At 40.9% G+C, this 24,953-nt stretch overlaps 1 protein-coding gene across 1 annotated transcript in view; it reads left to right on the forward strand.

Annotated features, from left to right (window-relative positions):
* The window catches only part of Slc30a8 (solute carrier family 30 member 8), a 38,454-nt gene extending 17,729 nt beyond the window's left edge, over positions 1–20,725 (forward strand). Inside the window, exons 3-8 of the mRNA XM_052747804.1 lie at positions 3,402–3,548; positions 8,411–8,564; positions 12,317–12,467; positions 15,349–15,454; positions 17,215–17,349; positions 18,723–20,725. Of these exons, the coding sequence (XP_052603764.1) occupies positions 3,402–3,548; positions 8,411–8,564; positions 12,317–12,467; positions 15,349–15,454; positions 17,215–17,349; positions 18,723–18,868 (839 nt within the window). The 3' untranslated portion in view covers positions 18,869–20,725. The remainder of the gene's footprint in view (positions 1–3,401; positions 3,549–8,410; positions 8,565–12,316; positions 12,468–15,348; positions 15,455–17,214; positions 17,350–18,722) is intronic.
* The last annotated feature ends 4,228 nt before the right edge of the window (positions 20,726–24,953 follow it).

Below are 24,953 nucleotides of genomic sequence, written 5' to 3' on the forward strand. Positions count from 1 at the left end.
AGATGGTATCTCAGACTCATTTTGATTTGATTTGTATTTCCCTGATGACTAAGGATGTTGAACAATTCCTTAAATGTCTTTCGGCCATTTGAGATTCTTCTGTTAAGAATTCTCTGTTTAGCTTTGTAGTCCATTTTTTAATTGAATTATTTGGTATTTTGATATCTAGTTTCTTGAATTCTTTATATATTTTGGAGATCAGCCCTCTGTCAGATGCTAAGTAATTCTTAAATATGAGTTAACAGCATACAATGGTGTAGCTCAGTAGTGGATACAAAGCTGTCTTGGCTACTTTTCTATTGCCATGATAAGACACATGACCAAGGCAATTTGTAGAAGAATGAGTTTCCTTGGGGTTGATGGCTTCAGAGTGTTTTAATCCATGAGCATCATGGCAAAGAGTATGGCATCAGGCAAGCAGGTGATGCTGGAGCAGTAGTTGAGAGCTCATATCTTGAGACACAAGTATGAGGGCAGAGAGAGCTACTTAGGAATGGGGGAATGGTGTAGACTTTTGGAATCTCAAAGCCGACCTTCAGGGATACATCTCCTCCAGCAAAGTTATACCTCCTAATCCTTCTCTAGCAGTTCCACCAACTGGGGAGCAAGCATTCAACTATATGAACCTGTAAGGGCCATTCTCATTCAAGCCCCAACAAAAGCTAATATTATCAGGTTAACAGTTATAGTCTCAGCACTTCCAACGTTTCTCTTCTTCCATGGAAAATGCCACAGGGATTTAAAGCCATCTGTTTAAATCTGAAGGGGTCTGTGTCTAGGAGATGCAGGCCCAGTGTTCCACAGTCACCTTCACTGCATGGGCCTCACGTGATCTGTTTCCAGGGCTGAGACCTCTCTGGGCCTGTGTTGCCTTGATCTAAGCTCATTCTGCACACATCTTGCCATGGCTAAAAATAGAACTGACAACACTCTGCTCCATCCATTCACCACAGTTCCCTTCAGCAATTACTGTTGTGTGGGTCTTTTTAATTAGCACACAGCGTATTAAGTTTCATTATGGTATTCTGAAGCATTTTGTTCTTGTTGTTGATTCTCTCCTGTCCCCGCTTCACCTTCCTGTTCCTATTTCCCACTTAGACCCTTCTATCTCGATATCATCCCTTCAACTTTCTTGTCTTGTGTTGTATTGCCCTCTTCCCCTTCCTCAATAATTCTTTTTATCTAATCTCATGGTCTTCTTTCTAGTTTCATAGCTTGTGCACATTTACACCCATTTTTACAGACAGACAGACAGATACCCCCCCCCACACACCCTAAAAGCTAGTATCCACATATGAGAAAGATCATATGATATTTGTCTTTCTGAGTTTACATCATATAATCATTCCAGATCCATGTGTATTAGCCACCAGCTTCGTTTCTTTCCAAGTCAGCCTCTAAATTGCTGCCAAAGATCTCTCTCAAACACAAACCAAAACATGCCTTGGCCTTGCCTAAAAATTCTAAGCAGAACTCCTCAGCCCGTAGGTTAACCTTCAGCTTCCCTTGCCTGACATGAAATAGTCCCTTTGTCTCTAGTCCAGCATTGGGGTCTCATTTCCCATAGGCCTCTGATCTGCTGCATCTCCTATTTTTATGGAAAAGTGGCACATTCTTTTATTTTCTTTTCCATGTTCCTATTTATTCACGAAACCCCATTATTTCTTGTTAACTCTCAGTACTTCTTTGAAAGTTCCTCAATACTGCAGGGCTCTCTATTCCCAACCCAGCAGCAAGTCTTCAGCACAGTGTTAGGAGATCACTGAAGACAGGGATTGTAATTTGTTTATCTTTGTGTACTTTGCCCATGCTACCCCACACAGCAAGGGCTCAATAAATGCTGGCTGGATAGTTGAATTAATGGTTAATGATACCCCATGCTTTCAGAAGCAAAGGCATATGCTCCTTTTTGCAAACAGTTTGCTCTGTAGCATTCAGCAGTGCCCACAATGTTCTGGATAGTTCTTATTACCAGCTGTGATGGCTGGAAAATGATTGTGGGTCCCAGGTCTCCACATTAACATGTTTCTTCTAAAGCAAGCCCCCTTCATTCTCAGTTGCTTCCTGACTAGCTTAGCCTGCTAAGGAATTCCTCCAAGACTTTCTTCCTTTGACTTAGTGGGCAATTTCAGCATGGCTCTTAGAATCCTCATCATTCATGGCTGAAATTGCAGCATGCTGCTTATCTGCATGTAGTCATTCTCCAGGCAAGAAATAATGCATTATTAACACAGCTTTATTATCAGGACCGAGTTTGGCGGATCGAGGAACATTAGAGGATAATTGGAAGGACAGCTGATTTGTTAGCAAAATGTTGCCTTTTAGCTAATGAATCATTCCGGGTTTTGCACCGACAGCTCAGTAACAAGCTTGAAGACTCCTTTGCTTCAGACCATTAAACTTTGACAAACCAGTTATTAAGTATAGCTCGAGCCACCAGTCTGTGGGGATTATTGCAATTATGAGCCATCTCTGTAATTTTTTTTAATCATTAGGCGAGACAAGGTGAGTCTGATGATGGAGGGCCTGATGACTGACAGTCTCTGCCGCTTTGGAGTACACAAGGCAATAAACAGCCGCGGGAAGGATTCATCAGTCAGCACGCGCTCTTTGCTGGGAAGAGGTGGTACGAGCAATAAAGGTTATTGCTCTCCGACAAGAAGGCCTGTTCGGGAAGGATAGGACACACTTTTCCTTTCATTTCTCTTCAGAGGCTGGAGGTCTTTTCAAAGGAGAACTAGAGGGAAGAGACAGAGATGTCACAAATGCCCAGAAAAGCAAGGTGGCCTCACGTGCCCGTGGTTTTCTACCCTAAGTTTTGTTGGATCGTTTTTGCCCTTGGTATGTCCATGGCACTGTGCCTCCGTTTCCCCTTTCAGCTCTGCTCTCCCGCTATTTATAACGTGCATCTCCAGTGCAGCTGGGTAGTATAATTCAGCAGAACAAAGGGAAGCGGAAAAGATGATGGTAAAATTACAGATAAATAACAAGTCTGTGGGCTGATGCAACACTGTTTTCCAGATAGAAGGTCAAGTCTACAACCTGGATTATGAGACCCTGAGAATCTAGCTAACACCTCCTCAGCCATGTGTACTAGTAGGCCTATTCCCGAGGCCTCCTGCCTAGCCTAATTGAGATGTTGTCTCTATTGACCTCAAAATTCCTATCTCTGTGTTTCCACAGCCTTCGAAATGGCTCCCTTAACATTCATTTTTACATGTTCAATTTTATTTACTTTTAAGGTCGCAGTTATTTTTCAAATTGGGAAAAAGAAGTGGGTTAATTTTACTCGGATAACTTTTTTTTCTTCTCTAGTTGTGTGAGTCAACAATGTTTAATATGCATATGAGTAGAATTGCATTCTGGGCCTTCAACCCTGTGTGTTATTATGCATTTCGCAGGTGGATACGTTGCTGGGAGTCTAGCTATCCTCACTGATGCTGCTCATCTCTTAATTGACCTGACGAGTTTCCTGCTCAGTCTCTTTTCCTTATGGTTGTCATCACGGCCTCCCTCCAAACGGCTGACCTTTGGGTGGTACCGAGCAGGTAAAGGTCTATGATTGTGCATTAATGAATGCACAGTGATACGGAGTCAAACAGGCATTAAAAAAAGGAAGATAAAGTGCAAAGCCCTGTTCAAAAATTCCCACTGGGCCACAAGTTTGGTGCTCAGGATAAAATAACCATGTGGGAATGTGTGCTCTCAACATTAATTCAGCTGACAGCAAGATTCATCGAAGTGCTTCCCCTCCTGTGGGACAACAAGAATATGTGTATCATGTTAGCAGCTGCACCATCCCCAGGGTCTCTGTGTAGCAGCAACTAGGAAATGTTCTTTCAGTTACTCTGCATCCTTGAGAGAGATGATAAAGGCAAAGAAGCTTCTGCCACGTTACAAACTAGAGCCACAGAGTCCAAGAGAGTGGCGGGAGCGAAGGACTTCTCCCCAGGGAAGGACTTCTCCCCAGGGAGTCAGGCCTGAGATATGGGGCTTTCTCAGTCACACACAGCATTTAGTCATTCCTATGGCTGGAATGCTGCCTTCGGATCTCATGTTGGAATTTAATGACTGTTGGCAAGGTGTTGAGATGGGACTTCATGAAGTCATGAGAGCTGTGCTCTCATTAGTGGGTCAATGCTGTTATTGTGGGAGTGGAATTCTGATAGGAAGGGTGAGGTCAGAATAACCTCTTTCCCTTGCCTCACACACGCTTGCTTGCTTGTCTCTCATTCTATGATGTGGCATAGAAATGTTTACCAACTTCAAGAACCTTGGTCTTGTACTTGCCAGCATCCAGAACTGTGAGGAAAAAACAGTCCTTTCATTATAAATTACCTAGCCTATAGTATTTTGTTATAGCAGCAGAAAATGCACCAGGACAGCCATTCAGAGAATGCATGGCACAGCTGAATACTTGTTCACTTAATCACCAACAACAATAAAGTGGAAGAAAATGCTGATGATGAGAAAGAAGAAGAGGACATAAAATCCACTCTTTTGTCCTTTCTCAGAGCTGTTTCTTTTTCGAGTGACTGCCTGCTTTTGCCCAGGAGGCAGCCAGTTTCTGGAAAGTGTTTACTATGGGTTCTTTTTACAGTATCCCCCTCACTCATCCACATATATCACAGATCGATGTCCCCTCTCTGCAGGAGGAGTTTATATATTAGCTGGAGGAGTTTCTGTTGAAATGTTTTGTGCCAGTCTTGGAAATACATAGTTACAGCTCTATGATTTCGCACTGGCTGTGAAGTCAAGGCAAAGGAGATCTAATGGCAATGCATGGGTAACCCTCATGGCCAACCTTCACAGTGAAAGATGTTGGTTGCCACAAACCACAGGTTGTTCACTGACAATGTGAACTATTGGTTTTTGAAGTTAGAATACTAGGAAACTCTGTCTTCATACGAAGCAGTTTATCAGTGCAGGTGTTCTGGATTGGTTTCCCTTCAACATCCAGAGAGAAATGAACAGCATCAGAAAGTTTGTGAGAATGAGTTTAGAGAACTCTTGTATCCGTCCCTGGACCCTTGGAAGCCATGTGAGTTTGGTTGAGATCTCAGCCTTTGTCAGTACAAATTTTTATATGTGTTCAACACCTTCTGGTATTATTAGAACAGTTTTGTTTCTCTAGAGTGTTTTCTTTTTAAGAGAGAGTAGACCCAGAATTTTCCATCATTGTTTAGACTAGTGGTTCTTAACCTCTGTGGTTCTCTACTCCTTGGAGGGGCTTGAACAACCCTTTCACAGGGATCACATATCAGATATTCTGTGCTGCAGATATTTACATCACAGTAGAAAAACTACAGTTATGTAGTACCATTGAAAATAATTTTCTGATTGAGGGTCACTACAGCATGAGGAACTGTATTAAAGGGTCACATCATTAGGAATGTTGAGAATCACTGGTTTAGACTATGTCGCCTTGACCATGGAAATCTATGAGCCCTAGTATTCTAAAAGGCCAAGAATGTTCAATAAAACTCTCTGCTATTAGGTAAAATATTTTGAAATACAGTGCATGATATAAATATTGAGAACTTTAAATGTGACTGGTAGGATATATTGACAATATTTTTAATTATATGTCTAGTTAAATGGATGTACATGATTGGTGGCTACCATGTGAAGCACTACCTAGAGACATAGGTGGGCCATGTGAATCCACAGCCCAGTCTGGCTAATCTGCTGGCCTTGAGCTGGTTTCTTGGAAACCATGGTAGCACTTGCCCACGTTTCCTCACGTGTTTCTTTTTCTAGCTAGTTGATTTTGGATCCCTACCTCATGTTTAGATCTACCTGTTGATCCTTGAGCTTGGTATGAGAGCTTTATTCACCTAGTTCTTTTCTCACTAGACATTTCTAAACAAGGGCTTAGGATGGGACATGCTCAACTTGAATATCTTGATTTAGATCCCCCAGTGGATAGGAAACATACTACTCACCATCTGTGAATCCAGTCTCTGTTTCCGGCTAAGTAGAAATTTTTTTAGCCTGATTCTCATTAAGTTCAGCAAAGGGAGCTTTAAACAATCTAACTAATTAAATAGTAATTCTTGAGAGTTTGTTTAATGGTGTATGTTTCCCTGAACCAGATTTAACAGCAAGGTTCCCACTGGACAGCTCAGAGAGACATTTACTCTCTCAGAGGTCTAGAAAAACAAAAGTATGAGATAAAGGCATGAGTAAAGTTGTTTTCTTCTGAGGTCTGTCAGTGAAAACCAGTTCCATAATTCTCTCAGACCTGCTGGTGGCTTGCTGCCAATCTTTGTTGTTTCTTGGCTTAAATATCTCTGCTTTGATCTTCATATTGTCTTGCACTCTCTCTGTATGCATGTCTATTTCCACACTTCCCCTTAGAATAAGTAAACCAGCCATATGTGATTATAGGAACATCCTATACCAAAATGATTGCATCTTAACTAGTTGGGTGCAAAGACCCCATTTCCAAACAAAGTGACAATATGAGTTACCGACCAACGAATAACATTTTTTTTTTTTTTTTTTTTTTTTGGTTTTTTGAGACAGGGTTTCTCTGTGTAGCTTTGCGCCTTTCCTGGAACTCACTTGGTAATCCAGGCTGGCCTCGAACTCACAGAGATCCGCCTGGCTCTGCCTCCCGAGTGCTGGGATTAAAGGCGTGCGCCACCACCGCCCGGCTAACATTTTTTTTTTTTTTTTTTTTTTTTTTTTTTTTTTTTTTTAACATACAAATCTTTGAGGGACATAATTCAAGCCACAACACAAGCCAACTTGTATCCATATACTATTTTAAAAATCTACCTTATAGATAAAGAAACTCTCATCTGTATAAAGCCAGATAGGCAGTCATTGGTATACCATGTGGGTGAGATACTTGAAGTCAAGTCCTGCATGCATCTCTGCATCAATACTACCTATAGTGTGAAAATGTTCCGTGGATGGACCATCAAATGTTTTGAGTGTTGCATGGGCAATAATCACATACGCATTCTATTATGCATGAAACATACAGTAGCGCACCAAACTTGTAATTTTATGGATAACTTCAGGAAGAATCTAAGCATAAAGAGTGAGTTGATGTGAGAAAAGTGCAAAATGACTAATATCAATAAGTGGTGCATGAATGTGTCAAAATAGTGAAGATCATATATAAATGACTAAAGTCTGGGAAGCGATAGCCACATAGTGAGGAATAGTACATGATTTTGCTTTAATAGGACCTACTGTGTAGGAATAATGTAGAGGGAGTGTTGTAGTTGGTGTTAACTGTCATCTTGACACAGCCTAGAGTCACCTGAGAAGGGACTCCCAGCTGAGGGATTGCCCAGAGCAGACTGGTCTGTGAGCATGTCTGTGGAGGATATTCTTGATTGCTGTGAGAGGGCCCTGCCTAATGTGGGTGGCACCATTCCCTAAGCTGCTGGTTTTGCACTGTATAAGAAAGCTAACTAAACATAAGCTATCAAGTAGCATTCCTCCATTGTTCCTAGTTGAAGCTCTTGCTGGAGTTCTGGACTTGACTTCCCTCAGTGACCGACTGTGGCCTGGAAGTTAAGCCAAAAAGACCCATGCCTCCCCTAAGTTGGTGTTTGTCATAGCAACACAATGAGATCAGGGCAGAGAGCAGAGACTAGCATAATAGAATTTGCCTGATCAGTGGCTCACAGGGTATTTCTAGACCCTTGTGGGTTTTTAAAATCTATCTACGAGGCTGAGTGAGAGAACAGGGAAAGGTATTAAGGAAGGTTCATGTGAGCTAAAGTACTTTCTTTCCTAAACAAGCACACTGAGATCGCGCTTATCTTCAAATATTAATGCAAATGTTTCCATTTTGATGTTTCTTTTCCTTGCAGTTGCTCTTAAAAAGCAGTTGGAGTGCAGAGAAGCCCTTGAGTTCGCCTCTGTGTTTACAATATGTCCGGTTGGCAAATGAAACCCATTTTCGTAAAGTACACTCTGAAGCTTTCCGTTTTTACTAGCTTGTTCCTCTAAAGGTGCCAGTGCTGGCAAGTTGTAAATGTTTTATGGTGAAATGAAGAGTTTCTAAACACATTTTACTCGTCGTATCTCATTATTTCATCCTCTAATAAGTTTCCATCATTTTAGCACCTGTGTAAATTAAAATCCCCAAGGAGAACAGGGAGGGCAGGCGGCAATTAATATGTTCTAAAAATTTGCTGAAAATGACTCAGTAACAGGGAGCATAATGAATTCTGATGTTCGTGTTTTATGGATGCCGTGCTAAAGTGCCTCATCTCAGCTCTCAAATCCATTCATACTTTTGCTTCATGAGTCCCTGAAAAAAAAAAAAAAAACAGTTTGAGGCCATGTTCATAGGCAGGAGGATCAAAGAGTCTCTGACTCTTTTGTGGGGATTCGGGTTTGTAAGGGTGATATTCATGTTGCTTTCTGTGAATTTGACTCCCAGAGATCCTTGGTGCCCTGCTGTCTGTCCTTTGCATCTGGGTGGTGTCTGGTGTGTTGGTGTACCTTGCCTGTGAGCGCCTGGTGTATCCTGATTACCAGATTCAAGCAAGCATCATGATCATTGTTTCAGGCTGTGCAGTGGCAGCCAACATTGTGTAAGTCATCCCATGCCGAGTGTCTATTGGGCTTATCTTCAGTCCTATCTAGAGAAATAGTTTTAAAATGAAAAAAACATTTCCTGTGTCTGTGAAGATGCCAAAGTTCTGACATGGTGTTTGAGTGCCACTAAGATTGAAAATAGTGTCGTTCACTATAGATTAAGGAGTTTTCAAACAATGGCTTCCACTAGCTACCATATTTGAAAGCTTCCAGCATGCCAGAGGGTGGGAAAGGATCTTGCGATGTACATATCAAATTGAATTTTGTGGTCTTTCAACCCCACCAAGTATGAAAGGGAAGCTCAGTTATGTTAACTAGGTAGTGAGGATTTAGGATTTGAATCTAGATCCATGTATTTGGAATAGAGTTTCCATCCTCTCTACTTTCTTATGTGTGTTAATGACCCATGGGATGTGGCTTCCAAATGGTTCAACTTTTGTTAGGTAAGTAGATTATGAATTCTCAGACTGATGAATTGACGGAGACCTCAGAAATTATCGACTGTAGTGTGGATTCTGTGTTCAAGGTCTCTCTTGCTGTATTTTCATAAAGTGGCCATCACCTTTGTATATTTCAACCAAAGCAAAAATGGGGGTTTTCCTTCCATCAAACTCTATTTTAGCCTTACAACATGCTACTACATAAAAAGTTGTTATGGAAAAAGAAATCCCTCCACAATTGCCTTCAGAAAGAATTCAGCCTCCCAAACCTACTTCAGACTTCTCATCTCCAGAACTCTAAGATAATGAGTTCATGTTGTTTTAAGCTCCTAAAGTATTTTGGTAATTTAGTAATTCAGTAAAATGAAAATATTATACAGATTGAGCATTCCTGATCCAAAATTCTAAAATGTCATGAAACCTGAAACTTTGGAATACGTTTCAAGCTCAAGATTCTGAAACTTGGAGCATTTTGAACATTTTGAATAGTCAAATCAAGGATTTTTAACTGGTAAATTTTATGTGAAAATTCACACACACACACTCACACACACACACACACACACACACACACACACACACACACACACACACACACCTTCAAAGTTTTAAACACCTCTAGCACCAAGTAATCATCTTTCTGTTTTCCAAGACAGACTGATACATTTCACAAGGGAGATTTGACATCAAAGACTTGACAGTGGTTGAAGAAATAGAAATGATACAGCATTTTTTTAAGAGAAGGCATGATGGGATCTTTGCAATTGGTAGACACACTAACTTGTATGGTTTGAAAATGTTCCCTTGGGTTATTATATGAGTCATATTTAGGCATCTCCATTTTTACTTCATAGTTTATATGCACAATATCTGAACTGAAAGTTAAAAATGGTATTTAATGTTCTTCTGCCATTGGCTAGAGCCTATCTTCTAGGAGTTAACTTGAAACTAGCTTTACTTTGGAAGAAAGAATGCAGACAGGTGAATGTGAGTCTGTCTTCTCTAGGAGATAAACACTCAGAACACGTGTCCTGCTCACTGGGGGTAAATAATAACCTCTTCACATAAGGAGAACAGTATGTCCCAAAAGCAGTAGGAAAAATGAAAGTATTAATTATTTCCAAAGAGTCATACTTCATGTAGGTATGCAAAGATGGCAGATCAACCCAGCCAACTACTACATTAAATCTGGGCCCTTTAGGGTAGATCTTGATCTTTACAATAGATACCATCCAGATTTTCTTTTTACTGCAGCTGCTTTTGAGCATTGCCCTGACCATTGCAAGTACTTTTCATACTTAGAATGACAGCCTGCTTGGTTGCTTGGCCTTCCCTGAGCAAGTGAGCAGGTGGTTATTTATGGATAAAGGGACAGAGTGACTAGAATGTTTCTTCCAGGAACTGAGAATGTAAGTTTCAAGGACTGCTAGATGCTGTGTTGTTGGAATATGCAGAGATATCAGAACTGAAATTTGGGAGTAAATCTGCTTCTTGGGAACCCCAAACCAGGACAGAAAGTTCCAAGAACAACTGTGAAGAGTCTTTGATAAAGTTGTAGACAGAGCCCTAAAGGAAAAGTTTTTCTGCATAATTTGTGAATTCAGCCCAGTTGCTGTGTGTATCGAAACCAGATTCCTCTTCTGGTACAACCATAGTGGCTATTTTTAGTAGACATGAACATAAATGTGTGTGTGTGTGATCCCTGCTATCTGTGCCATACATGTATGCTAGGGAGATATCATGCCCAGTGTGTGGTACAAATATTTAACAGTGCCTAAATATATGTTCCCCATCATCTTAAAATAAAACAAGTAAAAGAAAGAATGACAATGTGATGAACATAAACAACAGATCTAGAAGATCCATAGACTGCCAGCCTTATCAGGCCATCTGGGGCGTGTGGAATGGTAACTCATAGTTGACAGTGAATTTCTATCCAAATACTGACAGTCTGAAAACTGCATTATGGAATGATCAAATCTTGGTGGGTATCTGTGATTCTGCTTTTGGTTATGGCCTGAGATTTAACAGATACTTTGCCCATATGTGATGTTTTCTTCAGTTTGCTTGAAAGAGTCATGCTAAACTTTGCAATATGTTACTATACGTGTTTGTACATATACAAGTTCTTTATACTAGATCAGATGATTTCAGTTGCTGTATGAATAAGTATATATGCAGACCTAGTATTTTCTTTATTGGCCATTAGAAAATTATTCAGATTTCAAATAATCATTCAAATGAACCAAATTAAACACAATAAAAAAAATTAAAGATTCTAACATTGGGAGCAGGATAGATAGCTCAGTCAGTAATGTGCTTGCATCAGAAGCCTGAGTTCTTGAATTTGACCCCTAGAAGCCATAGGAAAATGTTAGGCATAGTGGTTTGTAATCTCAATGCTGGAGAAACAAAGGCAGGGGTCCTTTGGTCGGCTTGCCTAGCCAAATCATTGAGTCTCACAATAATGAGACCCTGTCTCAAGAACAGGGTAGATAGCTCCTGAACCAAGGTGGTTCTCTGGTATCCACAAGTACATGCACACATGAGCAGGCACATACACAAGCACTGGCACACACATGAGCACATAAACATATAGACACTTAGACTGATAAATTCCCTCCGAAAGCCATAGACTGTATAACAAAACACCAGTATCAGACATGAGAAACCTCCTTTTGAGTGTTGGTCAAGGGAGACCAAGAGATTCCTCAAAAATATAAGCTATTGCTATTCTTGCTTGCCTCCCAGAACTTGAAGATCTTATTGCTGAAGACACCATGTGCTTTGTAGACAGGAGGAACTGAGCTAGTATTGACCTGGAAGCCTTCTCCCGGTGGACTAACTCTCATAGAATTTAAAGGTTCTATACAAGCTGCCAAGGGAGATAACACCAATAGTCTGAGCCAGCTATAAAGCCTAGGAACCATAATGATAAGCTCAGCAAGGTATACTCAGGGTTGCAATAGTGGCATTTACATGTTGGGGGCAACCAAGAGCCATCTAATTGGACTAATGTTTGGTTTTCATGAGAGCAGCAATGCTTTTCAATTATAGTGTGGAACAGTATAGCATTATGTTGGCGAATTCTCCAGGAAACAGAGGTGAATGTTTGAAATATTTCCTTTTGGGAGTTTTTAAAAGTTCTAAGATATACTTATAATCAAATATAAGTCCAACGTAAGGCACTGATACTTTAATTACCTGACAGTTTAGATAATAAATGCTACAGGTGACTCCTCCATTCTGCTGTGTAGGCTTTTAAAGGCTTATTGTATGTGTGTCAGGAACATTGTTCTCTCTTTCAGACTAACTGCAATCCTGCACCAACGGCACCTTGGCCACAACCACAAGGATGTACAAGCTAATGCCAGTGTCAGAGCAGCTTTTGTGCACGCCCTTGGGGATGTATTTCAGAGCATCAGTGTGCTAATTAGTGCTCTCATTATCTACTTTAAGGTATGTTTAGTAATCATAGTAATTCTATGGGTGAGGTAGCGTCGAAATTAAGACTCAAATACCACTAATATTAGCAGCTTGTGTTTACCTGCACAAACCACTTTGCAAAGTTAAAACTAACAAATACTGAAGCCTTAGTATCCCCCAGATTCTAAAGAGCTGTCTTTATCTGTTGGGCTTTGAGTCTTTCAAGAAAGTTCCTTTTGATATGGTGTTAAGATGTAAATCAATGGAACCATGAACACCTTGGGGTTATTTAGATGTAAGCAATGGATGAGATCTCTGGTTTATTTAAATTATGCTAATTGGCTGAAATGTATGGAATGAACTCAGAGACAGAAATCAAGGTAGAAATAAGGGCACATTTTGGTATCTATGGGTATCATGCTGAAATAAATGTGTCTGATCAAATATTTCTCCTGTTCTTGTCACTGCCGAGAGTCATTATTTCTTAAAGATCTATTTATATTTATTTTATAAATTAGTCCAATAACGTGTCTCTGAGTGAGTATGTGCACATGAGTGTGGGTACCCATAGTGATCAGAGGAACTGGATTTTCTGGAGCCTGATGTGAGTGCTGGGAAGTGAACTCAGGTTCTCTGCAAGAGCAGCACTCCCTCCTAACCCCCAAGCCATCTCTCCAGCATTCTGAGAATCACATTTTACGGGAGGGTGTCTGGTTTTTCTGAGTTTGGGACTTGTGCCTACTGCTTGGCTGGGAAAGGATAGAGCACTTGATTTATGGACCTATTTGCATTGTTCTCAGTGTGGGAGGAGCTTCTTTTTCCCCAAAGCAGAGCTCTGGGTCAAAATGAGAAAGGAGAAAGGTCTCCCAACCTAAACATGTAAATACTTACCAACAGAGACGTGTGTTTGGGACACAGAGAGAGTGGGGCCAAAAACAGCACTCAGCTCTGCCTTTTTCTATCATGCTATGGTGATTTTTCATTTTGGAGAGAATAGTGTTTTTTCCTAAAATGTTCAAATACGTAAGTGAAAGTAAAAGAATTCTTGAACTCAGATAGAGAAAACACACCTTGAAAACTTCAAGTCAGTAAATAAATAAAAACTTTTAAAGTAAAATAAAAGCTTCAAGTCAAAGGCAAAGACAGTTTAAAACCATAAAGATTAACAGTTTGAGTTTGCCAGAAGGGATGGAGAATACCAAGGAAACAAAGCCTTCTAACCCAATGGGACCCGTGTACATATGAACTCAGACTGTGGCAGCATGCACACATCCTGCTGAGACCTAGTCCTGGTGTGGTCCCAGTGCTCAGAAGGGGACAGGACACAAGCCCCCGTCCCCAGCCCAGAAGCTATTCCAATTGATAAGCACGCCTACATGAAAAATTAGTTTCTCCAGTGGAGTTTCACCATTCTGAAGGGCAGGCCCCATGCCCAGGAGTAGATGCCACAACAAAATGAAATCAGTGGCATTGCTGGAGGTTCTTTGTCTCATAGTGCTTTGTCAGGGCACTTTCTAAAAAATCTTACAGATCATTTGTGTATGTATTATGACTTCTGGTTTTGTGTTTCACGGGGCTTTTGTGTGAATGAATGTGTGAGTCTCTGCATCTATTTATGCTTCTTAAGATTTTTCTTTGGCTCTTTTTCTTCTGTTTGTTTGTCTTGGCCTATTCCGTTTGTTTTATTTTATCTTTTATTATTGTTGCTATCAATTATTATTATTACTATTATTATTTTAGGTGCCTATGTGTACCCTGATGAGAGGGAGAAAGACAGGGTGTGGATTTGGGTAGGTGGGGAAGTGGGAAGGATCTGGGAGGAGTTGGGGGACGGGAAACAATAATTGGAATAGATTGTATTAACCAATCTATTTCAACTAATAAAAAAACGAACTTGCAATGCATTCTTAACAGACCACTAGTTTTCAGCAATCCAAAACCTAAGAATGTCATCAGATAGCACCTGAAACCTATAGTGGGATCTTCCCAACTTTGCTGTAACCAACCGCCTGTCCATGGCCTCCACCATGTAGTTGGTAAATACTTTGATTTATGGCTTTCTTAGTTGTGGAACTAATAAAATCCCATGTAACAACTTCAAAAAAAAAAAAAAAACTTGAGTCCCACACAAGGGTTAGGTCGATGCTACATTTCCCAAGGGAAGTGGAGCATAGACTTTTCTGTGTCCCTCAGCGTCACTACAGCACTGCAATCAGAATAGCACATATTTCACTCCAGTATCAAGGATATCAATTAATGGAGGGAGGGAAAGAGAAAGAGAGGAATGTATATATATAAAATATGGGGGAGGGCTCAAGAATCAAGACTCATGCTTTGGTTTGTGCTTTAAAGGCTAAAATAAATGACACTCCCATTTCCTCCCTCACCCTGGTTAAAGTTGAAAAGCATTGGCTAGTGTGACCACCTTTTCACATATTTCCATGACTACAGTGTTCTCACATTAATTTGAGAAACTTTAAATCAGGTTCTTTTAAGAGAATACTTAAGAATATCGTTCAGTTTAATTCTTAAGTTATTGTGAGCACATTTCCAGAAGCCTCCATTCATTAGTCACTAGAAATTTAAAGCTTCTTCTGTGACTGAGTCCCCAGGAAAAGCATTTTGCCTTTGAGGAAGGTAAATGGGTAGTAGAAAAAGAAGGACTCAGAGAGGTTTACTTAATTTATTAACTGGGTTTCTTTTTTTTTTTTTTTTTTTTTTTTCGGGACAGGGTTTCTCTGTGTAGCTTTGCGCCTTTCCTGGAACCTGCTTTGGAGACCAGGCTGGCCTCGAACTCACAGAGATCCGCCTGGCTCTGCCTCCCGAGTGCTGGGATTAAAGGCGTGCGCCACCACCGCCCGGTTTCTTGATGGAAAGTTTGAACTCAGTTAACCAAAGCTGTTGTGTTTTCCAGCCAGACTACAAAATTGCTGATCCAGTGTGCACATTTATCTTTTCCATCCTGGTTTTGGTCAGTACCATCATGATCTTAAAAGACTTCTCCATCTTACTCATGGAAGGTAGGAGTGCTTTCACCATTTTTCCTAGGATTGATGTTCCCTTTCCCCTTTGATCTTAAAGGGATGACTGCAAGGCATGTTCTCTGTTGATTTGTATTATAGGGCAAAATTAGAGTGATAAGGATTTTTAATATCGGATTTTTTTTCTTATATGGAATAAATAGAAACAGCATATGTATGTGTTAAATTCTGTCTCACAATGTAAAGATACCAAGCATAAATATTGAAAAAATTATAAATATGTCCCCAAGTATACTGGAAAAAAATCTAAGAAATACAAGTGGAGTCTTCCTCTTAGCATTATAGTTGAACACTTAGGTCTCATGTGCCTCAAAGTACAGGGACACTGTGATGACTTTTATTTGTTTAGTAAGTGCTTGCTGAACCCTGTGAGATCATGTCCGGAAAATTCGACTTACAAAGCTGAGCAAAGCAGTGATGGACCCTCTCCTAATGGGGGAGGAGCTACACGTGAGTGAAAGGAGAATTGTCTAAACCATGAGAAAGAATAGAACAGCATGTGTTACAACAGAAGAGAGGCATGGGACTTCAACACGGCTGAGGAAGAGGGGCCAGTGGGAAGCTGGGGAAATGATGTTTCAAGCTTGTTCTTAGTCCAAAGCAGATTTTTGCTGATTAACCTCATCGCACATAACCAGTGTGACCCATATATTCTTCTGCTTTACCTGGCTCCATGGGTTCTCCAGTCAATCAAAAATAGATGATAGTAGTAACTCTCACAGTCAAGAAAGCAGCTCATGACTAAAGCTTGCTGGGCACGTCTCCTTCCTCTATTCTGTATTTTGGTGATTTTCTTTACATCTGGCATAACACAGTTGGCGTACAGCTGTTTTCTGAGCTTCCCAGACTGCATCTCTGTAGTTAAGGGTGACATGCTGAGACTAGTTCAGTCCCAAAGAACAGGTAATTAGCCAGGAATTGCAGCAGATGCCTGTAAGCTCAGCAGTTGGGAGATACAGGCAGGGGAACTGTTATAAGTTCAAGACTAGCCTGGACTATATAGTAAATTTGGGCCATCTAGGATTACATAGTGAGAACCTGTCAAAAATAAATTTGAAAAAAATAAAAGCCAAACTGATTGGCTGGTGGCCTTCCCATCTTCCCATGTGTTCTACATGATTCATTTAGAAAGAAGAGTGACAGTCAAGTTATGATAGTCTGTGACCCAGATGTTGAATGCTGACTTTGCAAACCAAGTGATAAGCTATCATTGCAACGTTAGCATTTCCTCTTAGCACAGTTCCTGGGGTGACTTATTGGACAACCGACATTGCATAGCATTATAATTTACAAAGAACAGGCTTGTTCCCTGAAGTCCCCCCATCATTCATGATATACGCATTGCTCTTACTGGCCATATTTTACTACGCATATGATCAGAGAAGCATCACAATTTGAGGAAATTCACAATAATTGTAGTCCGAATGTAAACCCAAGATGTATAATACCAAACCCCATGTTGTTTCATTATGTTTTGTAGAGACTGTGCAAAGATAAAAGCACTGTTAGGATGATTACTATTGCTAGATGTTGCCTAGCAAATTCTGTATTTTCTCTGTGGACTTGAGATTGGTGACAAGGCCTTTGACAGAGTCAGATTTTTAAACATGTGAGGAAAAAAACCAAAGAAGGGACTGGATGCGAGTTGGTGTTTTGCTGAAGACTGTGCAGCTGACTTAGGCTTCCCAAGCAAGTGCATCCAGATAAGTAGCAAGAGGGTCACACTCTTCCTTTGACAGGTGTTCCAAAGGGCCTGAGTTACAACAGTGTGAAAGAGCTCATCCTCGCAGTTGATGGTGTGATGTCTGTACACAGCCTGCACATCTGGTCGCTTACAGTGAACCAAGTGATTCTCTCTGTTCATGTTGCTACAGGTCAGTGAGTTTTGTAAACACCCCGGGCAAGATTCACTCCATACCCTGAGACCTCAGTCATCTCTCTTCCTTTTAGAGCTGCCCTTACTATCTATTGTCTGTCAAAACAACTGTAAAATGTGTTGCTCTACCCAGCGTCTCTGAAAACCAACCCACTTATCAATGTTGTCATAGCAACAGTGATCCCAATGGCATCCTCTGGGCTGATTGCATAGGGTAGAGAGACAGTACAAACGGCTAAAATATCTCCCCAACTTCAAGCCCTTGGCCTCAGGGAAAAAAATGACTCCACCTGTTTGTCTGGGCGCCATCTCAGTCTAAATAATAGGAATGAATTCGACAACAAAAATAAAATCTCAATGGAGTATCTTCTGTGTAAAAGATGGTTTTCTGACCCTGAACACAAAAGAAGGGAAATGGAAGCTCAACTTTGAAATTCCCACAAGCTAATAGATGTGTTGAAAGATGGTCAGCCATCCCGTGGTCATGCAACACACTTCATAGAATAGACTCAAGCCTGTTTTTTTCCACGTGGAAGAGGATTATGTCCATGATAAGTTTTCAGACTGGGGGAAATGGGAGGTAGGAGGTTTTTCATCCTCTTAGGAGAAAGCTCAGGCCAGGGGTACTATGTTAGGCTGTTAAAAGATGACTGAAGAAGTTACTTAGAGGCAAGGGACAGGAATATCAGTGACAGTCTTTTGAAGGCTGTGCTTTGTCAGATGTCCCCATCTTCTCCGTACCAATATCTCACCCCAAGGGGAAGAATATAGCAAACAATCAGGTTACCCTGGCCGGGCGGGGCGGGGGGGGGGGACGACTTTGCAGCCTTCTGATATTATTTAAGGCAGGAAAAAGGATGGCAGTGAGGGTGGATGCTCTAGGGAAGGTCTGGGGGAGCTCTAAATGTTTCCTTGTTCCTGCCACTTGTCTTGATATAAATTCTAATTAAATCCAAGGGCTGCAAAAGGGAGATTTGTGGGGGCTGGTGAGCAGGGCCCAGTAAGACACAATAGCTCAGTCTGGTCCTGCTTCTTTCCAAGCCTTGTCGCTCCTTCCCTGTACTGCAGAGGTAATTGGGTAGGAAGAGTATGCATAGTGACGGGTACTTTACTGCACTCACGTTCCCCTGCCTTGTCTGTGTGAACAGAGCTAAGTGCTAGAGCCAAATGCTTCTTTAGCATTTAGCACCCATTGGGCACCGAACACTTGAAGCTGAAATCAATCAGCTCCTGCATCTTTCTCTCTCCCTCTGTGTGTGTGTGTGTGTGTGTGTGTGTGTGTGTGTGTGTGTGAGAGAGAGAGAGAGAGAGAGAGAGAGAGAGAGAGAATGTATTATCTGCATTAATATTCCTGTGTTTCTTTATCAACAGCTGCTAGCCAGGACAGCCAGTCAGTCCGGACAGGGATTGCCAGAGCCCTCAGCACTAGCTTTGACCTGCACTCCCTCACCATTCAAATAGAATCTGCATCAGACCAGGATCCCAGCTGCCTTTTCTGTGAAGACCCACAGGACTAGCTCAGCCACACTGCCAGCTTCCTGTGTCTCACAGGCCATGAGAAACTGCTGTAAAGTTTCGGTAACAGACAGTTAAGCAACCAGCGAAATAGATATGAGCAAGTCACGGCAATGTAACATGCATGTTCTTCTTTTTTATTTATCCACACCCACCATGAATGAAGATGTACGAGATTCATCAGTTTCTTGGATTATATCATAATCAGTAGTTGTTTCCAATCATAGGAATATATACAGAGATTAATCCTAACTGGGAAATGAAATAGCAGATGTTTGCAACCACAGGTAATAAATAAATGGTTCACTTCCCTACAATAATGGGTATACCTGAATTCAGGAATGCCTTTCCAGGGATCTTCAGCATGAGACACAAATATTTGGACAGAATCTTGAGGCATTAGAACTCGACTCTTCCACCATCTCCAAACAGACATTCATTATTTACGAAATGGTAGAATTCCCTCTTTTAATCCTGCATGTAAATTACGATGCTATATGTGTAAACTACTGAATTCTATTTTAGTTCTCTCTGCAAAGGGTATGGGAAAAGGAAAAAGTTCTGAAATTGCTAGCTTTTGAATGTTTTCATAAATTGTAATTTAATAATGCAAGAAAACGAGGAGGCACAGAACAGGATATTTCTTATCCAGGTCACAGGGAAAGGACTTAAGTCAAAGAATTAAGATAAATGTCAAGTTTTGCACAATATTTATAAATCACTGTTCTTCAATCTGTACTGCATTTTCTAACAGTATAACTTTTAGAATTTCAACTTAATACTATTATTATATAGATAAAACAAAAAATCAAAGAGGATAGGTAATTTTAAAATGTTATTTTTTCACTCATTCAAAAGGTATTTTTTGATACCAGACTTAGGATGAGGACTGGGGAATAGCTTTGTTTTTTATTTCTGTAATTGAATTACACCAGGTAACGGAAAAAGAAAGTTTATGTGGCCTATGGCTCTGGAGGCTGGGAAGCCTCTTCATGAGCAGTAGCTTTGGGGGATGGTAATAGATGTTCACAGAGTCCCTAGGCAGGGCAGAGCATCACAGGATGCGAGGACTAAACATCCTGGCTTACTTCTTGCCCTTCTTTGTACAAAGCCACAGTCCCACTTAATTAGTGCCCCATCTTTGTGTTCTCATTGGACATTCCCTCCCCAAGGTTCCACCACCCCAAACCACAGTCAGGGTGGGCTTCTACCTCATGAGTCCCCCAGGAGCATTACATTTCAGTGTTAGCTTTAGTGGGGTTGTTCAAACTGTCATCAGTGAATGAAGCTGACGTAACACTTGCCCTTACAGAGTTCTTTTTTTCCTTTCGTGGTGGAGACAGACTGTGTATAGATGAAGACAACTGAGAAACGCTAGAAGAACTAGCCAGTGATGCAAAGACAGACTGTGAGATTGAGGCAGGTCAATGAAAAATTTCTCAGAGAAACCAGCATCTCAGCTGAGATGGGAACAAAAAAAATATGTGCTAATTAGGTGGGATGTAGGAGGAGCCAGGTTCTAGAAGAATCAAATCAGTGAGTAAGCACCCTGAAGAACTTGGGGAAGGCCCTTGTTGCCAATGGTGCACTATACAGGTGCATTAAAGACTGTGACATAAAGGAAGCTGGAGAGAGAAGCAAGCCAAGTCAGAATGCAAGATCTACCTTCCCCTTGTGCTTACCTATGCTTTCACTTTGAATGTATTTTCCTGTGTACTCTGTTCTCTCCCACCCACCCCCTCTCTCTTATTTTGACGAAATAATCTGTTTCAACAGTTGGTCATTACTGCATATGTGTGTACCAATTATTAGTTTGTATTACTCATAAGAATATGATAAATAAAATGTGGAGTTTGAGAAGCAAAGCTCTGATAGTGGTTCCTTGATGGATGTATCCTATCCATGACTGAATATGCCCTGCTATTCACAGACTGCACTGAGCTTGGCTCTGAATGAAAATCTGGCGAAGAGAAGAAAAAAGAGTGAATTGGAAAGGCTGTGATTTGATGAAAGATGGATCTGGGTCGTGCGGTGAACAACAGAGCTGTGCAGGGGAGGAGCTGCAGAGGCATGGGTGGAGGAGAGACGGCAGTGGGGTGGAGAACATGCGTTAGAAAACATGGCTTCCGTCTCTCTCTGCTTTCTTCCACATCTCTAACCTGGACCTCGTCCTGTTTCTCTGAACTTCAGGTTCCTCATTGGAAAGTGAAGTTTCTATGGTTATGAAGACATTCAGATCTGAGCTTCATGGACTAATGAACGTAAAGAACAGGGTTCTTCTGTGGGCAGTAGTCTACCTTACAGTCTCTGACCCTGGGCACTGTAATAAATACTAAATATGGGTTTTTCTGCCAACTACTATAAAGCTTGTGTTTTTGAGGAGGAATTAAAATATTTTTATCTCCCCACCTTGTAAGACTTTTATGCAAATGTTTTAATCCCCTCCCCCAAATCTGGAAAATCTTTGTATGTACAAAGGCCCTGCCGATTAAAATGGCTGATCCCTCTACCCTCCATTCCTTTTGGGCTAAGTTTCTAAGGGGAAAGACCATGAGATCACATGCCAGCCAATGAGGAAAAGGCACAGCTGCCACCTGCATTAGAATTAAAAATTGAATTCGCCATGTGCTTCCTCCCCTGCTTTAGTGAGCAGGGTGCCCTCTTGATCAACAGTACAGTTTTGCGTTGTTGAGAGACTTTGATTGGAATGGTGGTCTCTTTCTTGGCAAACTCAAACATATTTCTAACAGTACTGTTCTTACTTGTGACTGAGTCATTCTTTGTTGTGAGGAATATTGTCCTGTGCTTGATAGTGTATTTAGTAACATCCCCAGGACCTAGTTGCACTTGTTAATTGTGGATGTAGTATACACACACACACACACACACACACACACAGAGAGAGAGAGAGAGAGAGAGAGAGAGAGAGAGAGAGAGAGAGAGAGAGAGAGAGAGAGAGAGAGAGAGAGAGGCAGAAGTGGAGGTTGTGGAGAATTGGACCTTAAATGGCTGCCTTTGAACAAGAAGCCAAGAATCAGAAGTAGAACGTGAGGATGTCTTTCATGTTGGGTCCATTGCTATTTACTTATTTTCCAGATCTTTCTTTGAGGAGGCAGGACATTTAATGCAATTCATCTAAAACTTAAGATATCCAAAGTTATGGTATATCAAAGCCAGAGAAACTTGGGCTCATATCTTCCTCTTTATTCCCCTTGGTACATAACTAGGTGGAGTATGTATCTGAGAACCAGGCCCTCAGGCATGGCTCACTCCCTTTCTTTCAACTCTGGTGAGCACAGGGTTGAGTAGGTAAGAACAGGTCCTCTGCAAATGTGCCCATCCATCTCTCTCTCATTCCATTATTTGCATAGGGAGATTGAACACGCTCATCTCGAGACTTAAGTTTAAACCACAGAAAAATGGATGGCTTATTTCATATTCCAGCAATCAAAATATTTCTTCAAGTTATAGGATACCGACTCAAATATTAATCAAGTGGCATTTTGATTTGTATTCTGTTATTTATAGATCTTCTCCCAGGACCTCCTCAGGAAGGACAACTGGCAAGAAAGGTCTATATCATTCCAAGTTCTTGATTAGATAATATCATATAATTCTAAACAATGGAGCTTACTTCTAATAAGGAGAGGACACATGTTCCATTTGAATATGTTAATTATGGAGGTGTAAATGTGCAGGAAGTTATTAGAAAATTGGTCACAGTCCTTAAAATAGATAATTTTTTTTCTAGTCTGAATTTGGACATGTGTATAAATATACAAAATATTTTTTCAAGTTATTATTCCTTTATCATCTTGACAGTAAATCCTTCTAGTTTTAAACTCTATCCTGTTTATTAACAGGCCATTAATTCATGAAAATTTCAAAGAGATGCTACTCAAAAAAGAGTATTTCTGCCTATCAGAGTGTTTATATCTTGGGACCCACCATTGAATGTGTTTGCAGGAACCTAGAGATTTCCAAGGAGAGCATACAAAAACTTAGAAGTTGATTCTCCAAGTTGTCGAAATGATAATTAACCTAAAAGGAGAAATCAAGCTGCATTGACTTCATTGATTGCACATGTCCGCTCTGAGTACTTGCTTTGTGACAGGCATTGTGCTTGACAATCGGGTTATAAAGAGGAATTAGTCATAGTATATGCTTCTTACCCACAGTGCTAACCCACACTTTGTCTGGCAATTCAATTAAAATAAAAGTGTGCAGGCCGATGTCTTGGAAATCACAAGTCAGTAGCCATGGTTTATCACCTCTACTTCTGCATTTATGTAAATCACCTAGAGACGAAGCTAAAGAAGAGGCACTTTGGACTTTGAATTTTATAATGGGCTTCCAAGTAGCTAAGAACAGGCCATTCTAGACAAAGGCACAAAAGTGAAAAAGACACATGTGTTATTCTGTTATTCTTCTATTTAAAAAGACGCAAGCTTATGGGAAAGGACTCTCTCAACTCTGTGATTCTTGACATCATATAACTTTGCAACTTTATGGTGATTATTATGTAGAGAATAGCAGCAGTCCAGTCTTAGATGATCTATATGTCACTGCCAGCCTCCAGTGGGATGCTTGTAACTCAGAAGGCATTAATGATTGTTGAGGCAATGCCTCTGAGGCTAGAGGTGGGCCTTGTCTTTGCTTTTTCATTTATATTTGTATTTTTTTCTGGAATTTTGAAGGCCAAGAACACCTCGACTTTGACATAGGAGGTCACATCTCTTCAGATCAGTCAGCTCCACCGACAGGCTACTTAGCATTCTGCTGATATCTGGTCCTGCTCCGTGGAGACAAATCGATGTGTCCCCCTCTTCATTGAGCACATCCAGGCAGCTGCTCAGGTTTCTCATGTCTCTGGCCACATCTGGCTTCCCCAATGTTTCAGATCATGCTAATTTGCTTCCTGTGTCTCAAGAGCTATGGAATGGTTCTTTATTTTCACATTTTCTGGAGGTCAGAGTACTAATGATGAAGTGGCCTGGCAAACTTGGTGGTTTTTCAAATCATGGTCAGATTTTATTTTATATAAAAATGCACCATATGCAAGGCATTCATGGAGGAGAGAGGGTGATATGTCTACCAAAGGAATTGTCTCATGGCTTCCAGTTAACCCTCTAAAATGTCTGTTTCTTGGAAATTCCACATCTTTAAATCAGCTCACTCCAACGATGGATGGTAAATTGCAAGACAACCTAAAGTTATGATTTTAAGGCTACTAAGATGAAAAAGCAGATGTCGGCAAGCATGCTTGCATGTCATCTGTGAGTTCTGGAGTTTTGACTCACCTTTTGCCCCTTCCTTAGCATAGTCAGAATTCTGAGCCATTGAAGGGAGTGGAACAGTATAGGTTTCTTGCTTTGAGGCATTTTATTCCTCCAGCTCTCAAAACATCATTTCTATCAAAGCAGCGTGCCTCAGTCTTCTGAGTACTGAAATCAGGTCAACTGCTCTGCCATTTCCATCCTTAATATGTTTCTCCATCATCCAGCACAGAGTTGAGACTCTACTAGGGCTCTGTGGTGATGGTAGGGCTCATTAAAAAAATTGTATGTGTTCCATATGTTTAGCCTCAGATGGAAAATGGAAATTCTGAAGGACATGACTGAGAGAAAGTTTCTGCATGGAACATCATCGATCTGAAAGCTAGGTCACCTAAGTTTGGATCTTAGCCCTCTATCTTATTAGCCCTGTCACCTCTCAAGCTGGTTACTTAAATACTCTGACTCTCCGTTTCCTGAGTGGCAAAACCTTCCTATCTAGGTGTCTGAGTAGCTAAAACATTGGGACAATTAGAAGAGTTAGACCTGCCAGGTGGTGGTGGCGCACACCTTTAATCCCAGCACTCGGGAGGCAGAGCCAGGCGGATCTCTGTGAGTTCGAGGCCAGCCTGGTCTACAAAGTGAGTTCCAGGAAAGGCGCAAAACTACACAGAGAAACCCTGTCTCGAAAAACCAAAAAAAAAAAAAGAAGAGTTAGACCTGTGTGAAGTGTTCAGTCATCATTCAGGACATATTAGCTATTATCTATCACATATGAAAGTGAGGATGTGAGAATGCATGCACATACACACAC

The sequence above is a fragment of the Peromyscus californicus genome, unplaced genomic scaffold (assembly GCF_007827085.1).
Source record: "Peromyscus californicus insignis strain IS unplaced genomic scaffold, ASM782708v3 Scaffold_20__1_contigs__length_68692818, whole genome shotgun sequence".
Classification (NCBI taxonomy): domain Eukaryota; kingdom Metazoa; phylum Chordata; class Mammalia; order Rodentia; family Cricetidae; genus Peromyscus; species Peromyscus californicus.